The sequence below is a fragment of the Triplophysa rosa genome, linkage group LG17, assembly GCF_024868665.1.
Source record: "Triplophysa rosa linkage group LG17, Trosa_1v2, whole genome shotgun sequence".
In the NCBI taxonomy this organism is placed as follows: Eukaryota; Metazoa; Chordata; class Actinopteri; order Cypriniformes; family Nemacheilidae; genus Triplophysa; species Triplophysa rosa.
Genome location: NC_079906.1, coordinates 21,476,390 through 21,488,417, shown reverse-complemented (window position 1 = coordinate 21,488,417; position 12,028 = coordinate 21,476,390). Strand labels below are relative to the sequence as shown.

Below are 12,028 nucleotides of genomic sequence, written 5' to 3'. Positions count from 1 at the left end.
CTCTCTCTCTCTCTCTCTCTCTCTCTCTCTCTCTCTCTCTCTCTCTCTCTAATTAAACACAAACACAAAGTTATAAATGACAAACTGACCCAAGTGTGATGCAGCCACTGTCAGATTTCTAGTTGAGTAGAATATATGATTAGAGTATATGTCTTCGATGGTTATAGACATATACATAAACTATACTAACAAAAATCAAAGATAAAAAGTAATACAAACAAACAGCATGACAGGTCAATGTTTAAAAGACCATTCGCTACAGTACACTAAATAACATTACAGAAAAAGTCATAATTTGTGTTCTAGTATAGTATAGATGATAAAGTACTGTGCATAAAATATTGTTTTCCTTCCTGGTAACCAAGCAACTGGTAATACAGTACAAGTGATTTACAAGAGGTCACACGCTTTTCACGCGGAAAAAAGTCACCCAATTTCCCTGTGTGTTATACATTAACCATGAGGGTTACTTGTGGGTTATAAATATGCAAAGTTGAAATGCAGAGTTCATTTCTAGAGTTGGAAAAAAAATGTTTTTACAATCATCCAAAAGCAGAAAAACACATCACCAGGGGGCAACACAGGGGGAAAAGGACATGATGGATGTTAACAACAAAAACACCATGAAGCAAATGGATCAACACTGCACAACACACACAAGCGGAGCAGCAAAGCTTTGATGTGAAATATTCCCCATCACCGCAGCGAAAGCAAAGACAATCACCATAACATGTTTAAATAAATCTCCAAGCCTCGCAGTCAAATGCTTGCAAATGACATTTATTTGTTAATTTCATTAATTTACCCCAACAATTATTCCCGTTGACCTTGTTTCGCATGACATTTCGTCATTATTTCCTGCGTAAAGCTGCCTGGAAACCATCTTGTTTCATATTTCAGAGCTGTGGAATCCTTTCAAACGCACCCCCTTGGGCCGGCTCATTATTTAAATGGAAATATAACTGCCTACAATATGGATTTACCTACAATCCACTGAATCAATAAAACAAGAAGAAATTATGAAGCTCCCGCAAGTGTGGCCGCCCGCGGAGCTCCTTACATTTCAAACAATGTAAACAAATGTGACAGAATTCAAAATGGAGACGGTATTCAATATGACCGTTAGTAAAAGGCTAAAATAATTAAAACGGCACACCAAATGAATTTCAGCCATGAAGATTGCCTTTGCTTTTTGCTTTACTGCTTGAGTGGAAAAATAATTTGCGTTGTATGTGTTCTTTGATTCCCATGAAGTTCATGGCAAAAGGCTTTGTTTCTTTTCTCAAGCTCCACCATGTCTAAACCTACGTCACATCAGATTTCACGGGCATGCACAGACCTTTGTCTAGCATCCCATCATTTACCAGATCCTTTTCGCATCACAAGCAGCCATGTGGCCAGATCACGCTCAAGGATCAGCCATGTGTGTCTTTAATTACGTCCTGAAATGGTGATTTGTCTGACAAAGTGCGTGATTAAGGAAAATCTCCCTGACCCTTCAATAATCCGGTCACTGCTACCTTGAATCGAAAATGAGTCAAATATTTATCTTGGATCCACACCAGTACATTAGCTCTTACATTTCATTACAACCTTACATCCAGCCTCTTTCCTTTCTTAAAACACGCCAACACAATTCGTCTGACTCAGCATCCATGTGCCCAGGGCATTGCGTGCTGACACTAATGCAAAAACACACACGGGATAGGAAAAGACCAATGCATAGAGACTTGATGTAATGTTTGAAAGTACACGCTTTCTGTCAGCCAATCGGTGATGTGTTCCTGAAGAACCACTCAGAAATGTTCAAAAAGGTGCTTTGGACTTACAAACAAAACTTTACTTTAAAAATGTCTCCAAACTCAAGTTGCCATGCACTGACCCATGTTTCCTACCCACTGGAGGAGAACAGCTAGCGGCAGAAAGGAATGGGGCACAACACAATTTTTTGCCTCACATTGACTGGACATTTACCTCTTGTTCCCAGCAGTGGTAATGGTTTTTAGGAGGGCGACGGATCATACCTCACATTCTCGGGAGCCGGAGATGGTGTAGGTACAGGGTCCTGTCCCATTGACCAGTACGTCCATGGTCTCAGAGTTTGTGGGTTTGTAGTCCACATAATATTCCTGTAGCGGGGAGCTGAGGGTGCGCTCCGTCTCTCGTGCCTTTTTCCGGCGTTTTCGCACCATGGAATGCTGCTGCAGTTGTTTCATGCTGCTGGGGTAACGCTTCCAGGAGACGTAGATGACTAGCAAGATCATGGCCACAGATAAGAAGAGGGCGACGCTACCGGCTATTATCTTGTGAAAGGAAACATGCTCGAAGTCTTGTTCAGGAGCAGGTGGGGACCCGACCGTCGGGAAAGGAGCGACGGGACTGTGGCGTGTTACCTTCTCGTTCACCCTGAACATGGTTGGCTGGGGTTGACGTCCCGGTTTGGATTGAGAGTTTACAGTGGAGGACATTGGAAGGAGAGGAGTGGGGGTCGTCTTACAGAATCCATAGTTTTCGACAGCCTCGATAACCTTCTCACCCTGCACCTCCTTTGGTCCAGCACAAATCATGGTGGTCTCTTTGTTCCCCTTGAAGTTTCTCAGCCACGCCACAAGGGGGCACAAGCTGGGACTGCATTCCCAAACGTTACCCGCCAGACTGATTGTGGTGAGAGAGATCCAAGCTGCTATGGCCTCTTGAGACACATTACTAAGCTTGTTGGAGTCCAGATTAAGAGTCTGCAAATTGGGGAGACACTGGAAAATGCTGGGATCCAACACCTGCAGGTCGTTCCCGGAGAGATCCAGCTTTTGCAATGAAGTCCAGGTCCATGTAATTCCTTGGGTTATTGACTTTATTCGATTCCACTGCAGATACAAAGCCCGGAGATTGTTCAGCCGTGGGAAATGAGAAAAATTGATCTTTGAGAATTGGTTGTGCTCCAAGTGTAACTCAGTCAGTTTGAGGAGTCCCGCAAACGCGTTACGGGTGAGACTCCTCAGTCGATTATAGCCCAAATCGAGAAACTCTAGGTTTCGACAATCCTGAAACACTCGCATGGGAATCGTCTTGAGGGAATTGGATCTAACGTGGAGACTCAACAGTTTGCGCAAGCCTTGAAACTGATTAGGCTGCATGACTTGCAATTTGTTGTAAGAGAGGTCCAGATTACGCAGGTTGGGAATCGAATGAAACGTGCTGTTTTCCAAATGCGTGATCTTGTTGGAGCTGAGGATTAATTCTTTCAGCCTTCGTACGCCCTGAAACGCTTGTCTGTCCACAGCGTTAATGTAGTTATGGTCCAGGTACAGCCAAACCAACTGGCTGAGGCTAGCAAACTGACCGGCCCGAAGATTCACCAAGCTGTTGTAACGCAGAGAGAGGCCCTGGCATCCCACCGATACATTCTTTGGCACGTCACGGAAGGCATTCGACTCGCAGTACACTATTTTGCCGTCGCACCGGCAGCTTCTGGGACATGGTTTCTCTCGGACTCGGCCTTGGGAAGCCAACAGCCAAGCCTGCACAAGCAGGGGGATCATAAGCCAGCGCGATCTCACCAGGGATCCTGCATCACAAAACACAAAAAAAAGATTTGGTCAACGCCTATCGTACTAACTTATTTAACACCATGGCATTTTGAGTTTAATTTGTATCGTTTGTAAGCATTTGTACATCAAAAACTGAACAGAAGTAAATTCAGGGTTTCGGGGTTTACTAAATACCTCAGTCTTTAATGAAGTAAATGTTTACTTTGCTGTATCTTATAGGTAGGTGGTTAGTGTTGCTTCAGGTCAGAATTTTGTTTTCCTCCACTTCATTTTGCAATAATGTGATTACTATGCAAATCGTTTATCTAGAACCGTATTTGGCATTCCTAAAAATGTCAGTTTTTTTCTTTGCGTAATGAGTTCATGTGGTTTAATTAAAAATGAAAGCAAGTGTACACCTTTACCTTGAAGCAAAAAATAAACCCGTACTGCAACTTAATTCAAATAAGGCTGTTAAAAACGTATCACACCCCTTCAAGGTCTGTTCAGTAACAGTGTTGACGCCATAACAGAAAAACATTAGACTGAGGAATCTCAACAATATATAAATAAAATAGCAAATCTCTAAAAAATAATATTCATGTATCCCTTATGGTAAGACGCAGAAGAAAAGACGACACAATATACAAGAGAGAACGCCATCTCTGTATTTTTATGCAAATGTTAGGTTCTTCAAAACTAAGAAAAAATCAACAAACCCAATTGAATTGGATGCAGTGCCCAACAAACTTGGATGTCAAATAAGAACAATGCTTTTAAAAAATAAAATCACACAAATCTTTGATAACCAATGAGGAGGACTGACAATGGAAATTGAAGTTGTTCAATGTCTCTGATATCTAAGGGCGCTTTATCATGTTGGGCAGAATTGGGACGGTTTGCAAGCTAAAGGCTGTGCCAAAGTTGATAAACGTTTCTCTCTGCTGTCTTTGGAGCAAAAACTTTATTGGTTTATCTTGAGTGGCCAGCACAAAGGCTTACCGTCTGAACCTTTAATCACATTACAACTATTGAGTAAATATAAAAGTAATTATATAAATCTACAATGTTGAGTGCAGCATTGAGCAGCAATGCGTTTAAATCATCCGGCCCAACTGCTGTTTACTGGCTTCTAGATCTAATCTAAACATTTGGTGTAGGTCAATTGAATGAAACCGGCTAATCTAATAGTCTTGGAGACACGGCGTAGGCCAGCAGAGAAACCTGTTATCTGCGGCACAATCTCTTGGGTTTTGCAAATTGCCTTCGAATTCATCGAATAATGAGAAACAAACACTGTCCCTAGACTCAGACTCAAAGAGTCTAAAGATCTGTTGAGGGTTAGTGTAGCTGATTTATGGTTCTGTACTTTTAAGGCCTATTTTTCAAGAGTAAAAATGTTCCTATGAGTTCTGGTTTCCACTGCTTGTAAATTCACAATGTGAGAGTATAACACTACATACAGAGAGATTTATAAATACATATTAACTCCACACTGAGATTGTATAAACAGACAGTTTTCTGCCAAAGTGCTCTTCTGTGCTGGTGAGGGATTTCTGGGTAAAGATAAATTGACCACTTCAAAATTGTTTTCATTTTTTCTGAATTAACTATTCATGTGTTTAGGTAAAATAATCATTTTTGTTTAACTGCTAACGATATTTCTCACAAATTTCAAATAGAAAAATTGTGGAAAAATGTCTGTTGAATTTCAACAAATTCAAACCTCAGGAGTGATAAAGTCTATGTTATAAAAATAATGTTTGAACTTTTCCTAAATACATGTAGAAATATTACTGTTGTATTACTTAAAAGTGAATATGAACTTGTTTTCTTTGCAGTATTTGAGGTCTGAAAAATACAGAGCATCTTTTATGTTATTTTGACCTGTTCCTCCAGTTTTCATTTTCTGCAAATAAATGCAAATACAAACATTATATTTGAAATTAGACAGAATTAAACAAAAACAATCATTTTACCTAAACACATACCTATAAATAGTTAATTCAGAAAAACTGAAAATAATTTTAAAATGGTCTCTTAATTTTTTCTGCGGCTGTGTATGTGTTTTATTATCTTTTGGTCTTCATTCGGGGCAGTGTAAATAATCCCAGCCTTTAGATTTGTGCAGGAGATCACTTGGGAGGAGCAGTGCTGCCTAATTAGAAAAAGAGGGGCGGGTTAATCAATTTGCTCGCTGCCATATTACCAGCGACACACAACACCTTCGGCAAGATCACAGCAAGTCACGCAAAGGTGCACAAGCAACGGCAAAACCCAAAAGGGCTTGCATGCAAATCCTGAAAGTTTTAATTAACTCTCACATTGTAGTGCCTATGGTCACCCTCACGCTTTACGTACTAAACCACCAAACCAGAAAGCTTCCATTTTTTTTTTCGGTGTACGTGCATAAAAGCATAAGCGCACGTTGCCCTTTCGCCGCTTTCATTTCATCATGATAAAGCATGCCAGTCGAGATGCAGTCAAATAGTGCGTGTAAACCAGCTCTTGATCTTAAAACCCATTCATCATGCCACCAACATAACATTTTGTCAACATTTATTCACCCTCCTATTGTTCAGAACCTGTATATGACTCTTTCTGCGGTGGAACACAAAAGAAGATATTTTGAGAAATGTCACAGTGGGATGGAAGTCAATTGAGGGACAGTGTTGAGTGGTTACCAACGTTCTTCAAAATATCTTTTACAGATTATATGATCAATCATACAGATTTGAATTATGAGGGTGAGTAAATGATAAAATAATTTTCATTTTTGGGTAAACTGTCCCTATGAGACACGATTACATCCTGACCCCAGAGCCACAGTTTCTGCCAAACCTTTCCTCTGGTAGAAGCAATCACACATGGATACCCACGGGGGAAAAAATCTAAATGAGATCCTTTTAATCTTAATTGTTCTGCAGTGCACTGAAGTTAAATGAAGAGCAATCAGAGACTTCAGCCGAATCTTCCAGCATTTCAGATTCTTCTCCTGAGAAAAACGTCTTAATAATCCCACATGTCTTCTCTTGAGTTTCAGAACTGATCTCAACATTGTCTCAAACTGTGCTCAGGCTTGCAAGATACAGTAATCTGGCCTTGGAAGAATTGAAGGGGAACGTTGAGTTCATATTGGGTTCTGTGACTCAATGCTATTTTAGTTTACTAAAATCAGAACTTTGAAAACGTTTCTGTTCATTAAAATCAAATAAAATATTGATCTAAAAATTATTGGAAAAATTGTTCCCTCAAAAATAAACTGAAATAAATTTAAAGCACTAAAATTATAATATTAAACAAAAATTACAATAAATCTAAAATAAAATAATTAATCTTATATAGCCACATAAAACATAAAAAACAGTTAAAATGACAACAGCATATACCAAAATTGCTAAAACTTTAACTAAAATTATCAAAACTAAAAATGTAAAAATATGAATAAAACTGAAATCAAAACTATAATAACTCTTCATTGCAGACTTTGATATATTAGCAAGTCTGAAAGATTGTTGATATCTTTCTGAAAACCAAAAGATAACCCATACATCACCCATTTAGCATACATAAATAATATGAAGACTCCATTACGTCTGCTAAAATATAAAAGAACAATATCTGAGCAACACAATTATCCCCTGGGTAGATACATTGAAACATTGTCTTCTCATTATGTACGACCTCAAGCGATTTTCTTCATTTCACACGATAAACGAAAAGCATAAATTATACACAACACCACCAGAGCCCTGAAGAAAATCGCCGCAACGTTGGCCAACTTTTCAAAGATAATCCCATCTGTGATTTGTCTCCGAGTAAACGGGAAAAACATAATCCCAAAACAGCAGCGCTAATCTCACACAAAAATAATCTGACAGAGAACTGAACTCCTCCGGCGCAATCACATTCAGACCGAAGCCCAAACACAACGAGATTTCACATCTAAAGTTTTTTCTATAGGCTACCTCCCTCCTATCAAAGTCAAACTAATGATATTTTCATTACGCACATTGTAATTTCCCCCGACAGCACGGATCATACTCGAGAATCCATCTTCACAGTTCAGACTACAAAACCTGAGAAAAGATACGGCAACTTCCAGTGTCCATTTCTCATTGTCTGACGGAGTGTCCACGTCTCTCCACATTTATCTGTTTTGACAGCCACTCCACTCTATTTTACGGGAAAGCTCTTAGGCATTTAATAAAGGACACTTCATATGTCCAGATGTCTTTTCATCTGCTGCCACAACGCCAGACAGGTAGATAAAGAGGAGAGGAGGGGTCTGGAGGAATTAGATCGGGGTCTTATCCCATCTGTAGTGTTAAAATCACAGTAAGGTACTTAATGGGAATATGACAGTGAGTACTTGTTCTTCACGCTGTGGATTTTTAACAGCTTTGTTTAAGCAGCACAGGACAATAGTATCAACATAACCGAGTGACAGGTGTGACGCATCATAACAGATTCATTCTGGTAAATATTAGTGATAGTTCACCCAAATATGAAGATTCTGTCATCATTTACTCACCCTCTTGTTATGTCAAACCTGTATGAGTTTCTTTCTTCCGTAGAACACAAAAGAAGATATTTTGAAAAACGTTGTTGACTGAAAAGCGATGGCAGCCATTCACTTGCATTGGTTTTGTATCCATACAGGTCAATGGCTGCCACCGCTGTTTGGTTATCAACATTCTTCAAAAAATCTTCTTTTGTGAAAGAAAGAAAGCCATAGGTTTGAAATGACAAGAGGGTGAGTAAATGATGACAGATTTTTCGTTTTTGGGTGAACTATCCCTTTAAGGCAGACATTTTGCAGCATCATGAAGCGGAATCCTGAAAACTGATCGTGTGCCGAGTGAAATTTTTACCGAGATATAAACATTTGTAAACAGAATTTTAATCGACTGACCGAGGTTCTTTTGGTTTTGTGATCAAATATGACCTGGATAGGCAAGATTCAATCAATGATATCCACTGAATGTCTTGAACTCATTTTGACTCCAAACTGTTCTATAATCTCAGTTTTAGGTATGGGGGTCTGACTGAGCTGAGCAAACAGCACACCTGTGAGGCACAGAAGACAACATGCACCTACATCATCGGCTCAGACAGCATCCCATCAAATCACTAACACGTCAAGCCATCTTGAAAAAATACAGATTTTTTCAAACAAGCTTGCAAACAAGCAAACAAGTTGGTTTGTCAAATGTACATTTCATTATTTGCTTAAGGCAATTTCGATCCATGCATTTCACCAGAATTTAATTTCAATTAGTCATCTTTCTTTCCTATGAATAGCTTTTCCATGCAGGATACAATATGCAGGGTGGCTACTGATAAAAAAGGGGAGGGGGTATAGTATTATTTATGATCTGATTATGATTATTTATGATGGGGGACCCTCAACTTAACCATGTGAACGGAATGATTTTAAAGGAATCTCTCGTGGGAAAAACTCCAAACCTCTTCCAATTTACCAGAAGAAACATGGGAAGCAATTAAAAGCAACACACTACGACGACGACCTATGCACTTCCATGAATTACCGCATAAATATCAACGTTTCCAGACAGTAAATCACAGCTTTCCACTATTGCAAGATCATCTGCCTCAAAACATCAATCAAAGTCGAGAGTTTTTTTCCTTCTCTTGAAAGAATGAGAAATGTAGCATCTGCAGGCTTCATATGCAGGCTTTGCGCATCCTTCACATAATGCACACATTTGTGTTTCTCATAACTATAGACCTGGAGTGCTGTAGAATAACATTGCATTTACTCAGTCGGATGCCTCTATGCATTGCACAAGGGCACATATAAGGCAGCACGGAATAATGAACAACCGCTGCGAGTTCAGCACCGTTTTGAGAATGGGTTGGTTTTATACAGAACAACACGAGCGTCATTCAATCACAGCAGTAAAAAACACACAGAATCAGCCTGTTGATCATACAATACATGCACAGCCATAGACTGCGATATTATGCTGTACATTCAGCTTCTGTGACGTCTGAGCGCATGCATGTTGAAAGTTGTCTTGCAAGCATCAGCTTCAGAAATGCTTCGTTTACGCACATTAAACATATTCGAACGCACTTTCTTATAATATAATTCTTACAGCACTGCTATTTTAAGAAATGATGGCACGTCTCAGGGTTGGCACGACTGGGTTTCGCGATCCCTGACATACACAGAATTGTATCAAAAGAGCATAAAGACCAAAAACAAAACACATCAACTTATTTGAAGCCTCAAGAATAAATGGAGACATACCCATCTCTGCGTAACTCAGATTTCCAGCAGGGTTTTACAGACCTCCGATGTGTGATTTCCGATCCCGCATGGCACCGTCTTTTAACACAGGCAGAAAGGAGCACCTGCCCAAAGATGCGGTGCCCGAGATGTTGGCAACGTCGGGCAAACTCCGGCAGCAGGACCGCTATTTCAATCCCGCAGCTGCGCCATTAAGCAACATGTCTAAGTGAAAACCGCAAGAGCTCTGAAAAAATATACAATCGTTGACATTTGCTTAATGAGAATGTCCGAAGCAAAACATTTCCAGACCGTGCGCGTGCGTATCAGTTATATCCTTTACATTAAAATAGCCTCCGCTTGGCTGGAAAGTTTGCAGAGGTTTGCGCAAAAGCGCTCCATCGGATAAGGTGCGCAGCTGTAAAGAAAGCCAAACAAGGAAGCCAAAAATCTTTTTATGTCCTGTAGGCTGTGGATGGAAAGCTGTGCGCAGAATGAGTGATGTATTCCAGATATCTGCTGATCTTTGAGGAGCTCACAAATAGTGCAGTCTGTAAGCCACAGTTAGGTTGCTGTTCTTTCTTCGAACATCTGTAACAAAAAGGGGGTTTTCAGAAGAGCCTGTGTGTATGTGAGATGCACTCAGCACTGGTGCAGTCACACTATTGCTTAACCTTCTTTTGCAAGTGCGATGCATCGGATTGCCCTCTTCTGGTGAGAAAGAAGGAATATGCACCCCTATTTAGATTCCTGCCGGTAAATAGGGAGAATGGGTATTACTAAATTCTTTTTTGAAATGACGACATAAAATATTAACATGGAGTAAATGCAGTTATGGAGGTTCACGTGATTAATGATGTCTTCTTAGAATAAGAGATTAAGCATTAGCTACATGTATGCTGTAGATCAGGGATCTTCAACTACTTTTCTTTGAGGGCCGGATTCCAAAAGTAGCCTATAAATATAGGATGCGGGCCAGTTTTTTTTTTACCATATTCTCATTTCTTTTCTGTTATTTATTGCGTTTTGTTCCTTTTATACTGTTTTTGTTGCTGTTACTTATAGGCCATGATTAAAACATGCACACAAATATTGCATCCAGTGTTTGTGCCTTTTCATGATATTAAATTAAAATGGATATTGTCTTGTATTTTATATTCCTTAATGCGTTACTTTACCCAAAAATTGCTACTAATTTACTCACCCACAGTCCTCCAGTACATCGAGATGTGGGTGGCATTGTTTTTTCAAGAAGATATTCTGAAGATATTTGGTTGAACTAATTAAAGTTAAATCAATAAAAGTAAAAACCGCAAATACATTCAACACAAAAGTAATCCCTACCCCTTGTGACGTTAAATTAGCGTCTTATAAAGCGAGTCAATTGATCCGTGCAAGAAACTGAACGCTATTATCATATCTTCGGGTGAATGCCGATCGCATTCCTGTGCCCCGCGCACTTATAGGGCAGAGCCTTTGTATAGTGCGAGTTCTGGGGGAGATGAACAGCTGTTTTTCGTAAATATAGCCGGTATACATAATGAATGCAGTAATAAAAACAACACCGTTTTCCCCTTATCTGAGACAACCGTTCACGTGGTGTACCCTTCCTACAGTTAGCCTACTTTCAAGGGCACAAAACGCATCTTAGAACACGAACTATCGCGTGCGCAAACCGATTGCCTGTGGCTGTGCAATGCATTGCTGATTATAACGTTGTAAATAACATTACGTTTATTGAACTGACCGATCAAATAGCTTTATAAGACGTAAACATTATGAGCCGCGGGAATTACTTTCGTTTTGGATGTAGCAGCGTTTTGGACTTTTAAAGATGTGGCGTCTCAGGAGGACGTGCATTTAAAGCACACCGTTCTTAAAGTCTCTCCACTTATTTGAAATGTTAAGGCGGGCCAGGAAAAGATGATTGGCGGGCCGCCAGTTGAGCCCTGCTGTAGATACTGTATATAATATAAAGTCCTTGTTTTTTCCCCTTAAAAATATATTTTATTCCTAAAAGATATTTGGACACATGAGCCATACTTAAAAATAAATGAATGTCGTTGCATTAGATAATCTGAAGGAAAAACACAAGCACACTTTTCAGGCAAACAATGTTGTTTTAAATGATATAACAACAAATATATCACCGGACACATAAAGACACATGCCAATGGAAAACTGCCAAACAACGTTTAAACATCTCGTTTCACCCGGTAAATCACGGAAACAAAACCTTTTACAA

At 39.6% G+C, this 12,028-nt stretch overlaps 1 protein-coding gene across 2 annotated transcripts in view; it reads right to left on the bottom strand.

The window, feature by feature from the left end:
- Positions 1-10,460, bottom strand: part of LOC130568171 (leucine-rich repeat transmembrane neuronal protein 4) — a 94,534-nt gene extending 84,074 nt beyond the window's left edge. Inside the window, exons 1-2 of one of the 2 annotated variants that reach the window (XM_057356868.1) lie at positions 9,805-10,460; positions 2,025-3,565 (exon numbers count right to left, since the gene is read on the bottom strand). In XM_057356868.1, the coding sequence (XP_057212851.1) occupies positions 2,025-3,565; positions 9,805-9,808 (1,545 nt within the window). In that variant the 5' untranslated portion in view covers positions 9,809-10,460. Of the gene's footprint in view, positions 1-1,974; positions 3,566-9,804 lie in introns of both variants that reach the window. The other variant, XM_057356869.1, reaches the window with a different exon arrangement.
- Between the last annotated feature and the right edge of the window lie 1,568 nt (positions 10,461-12,028).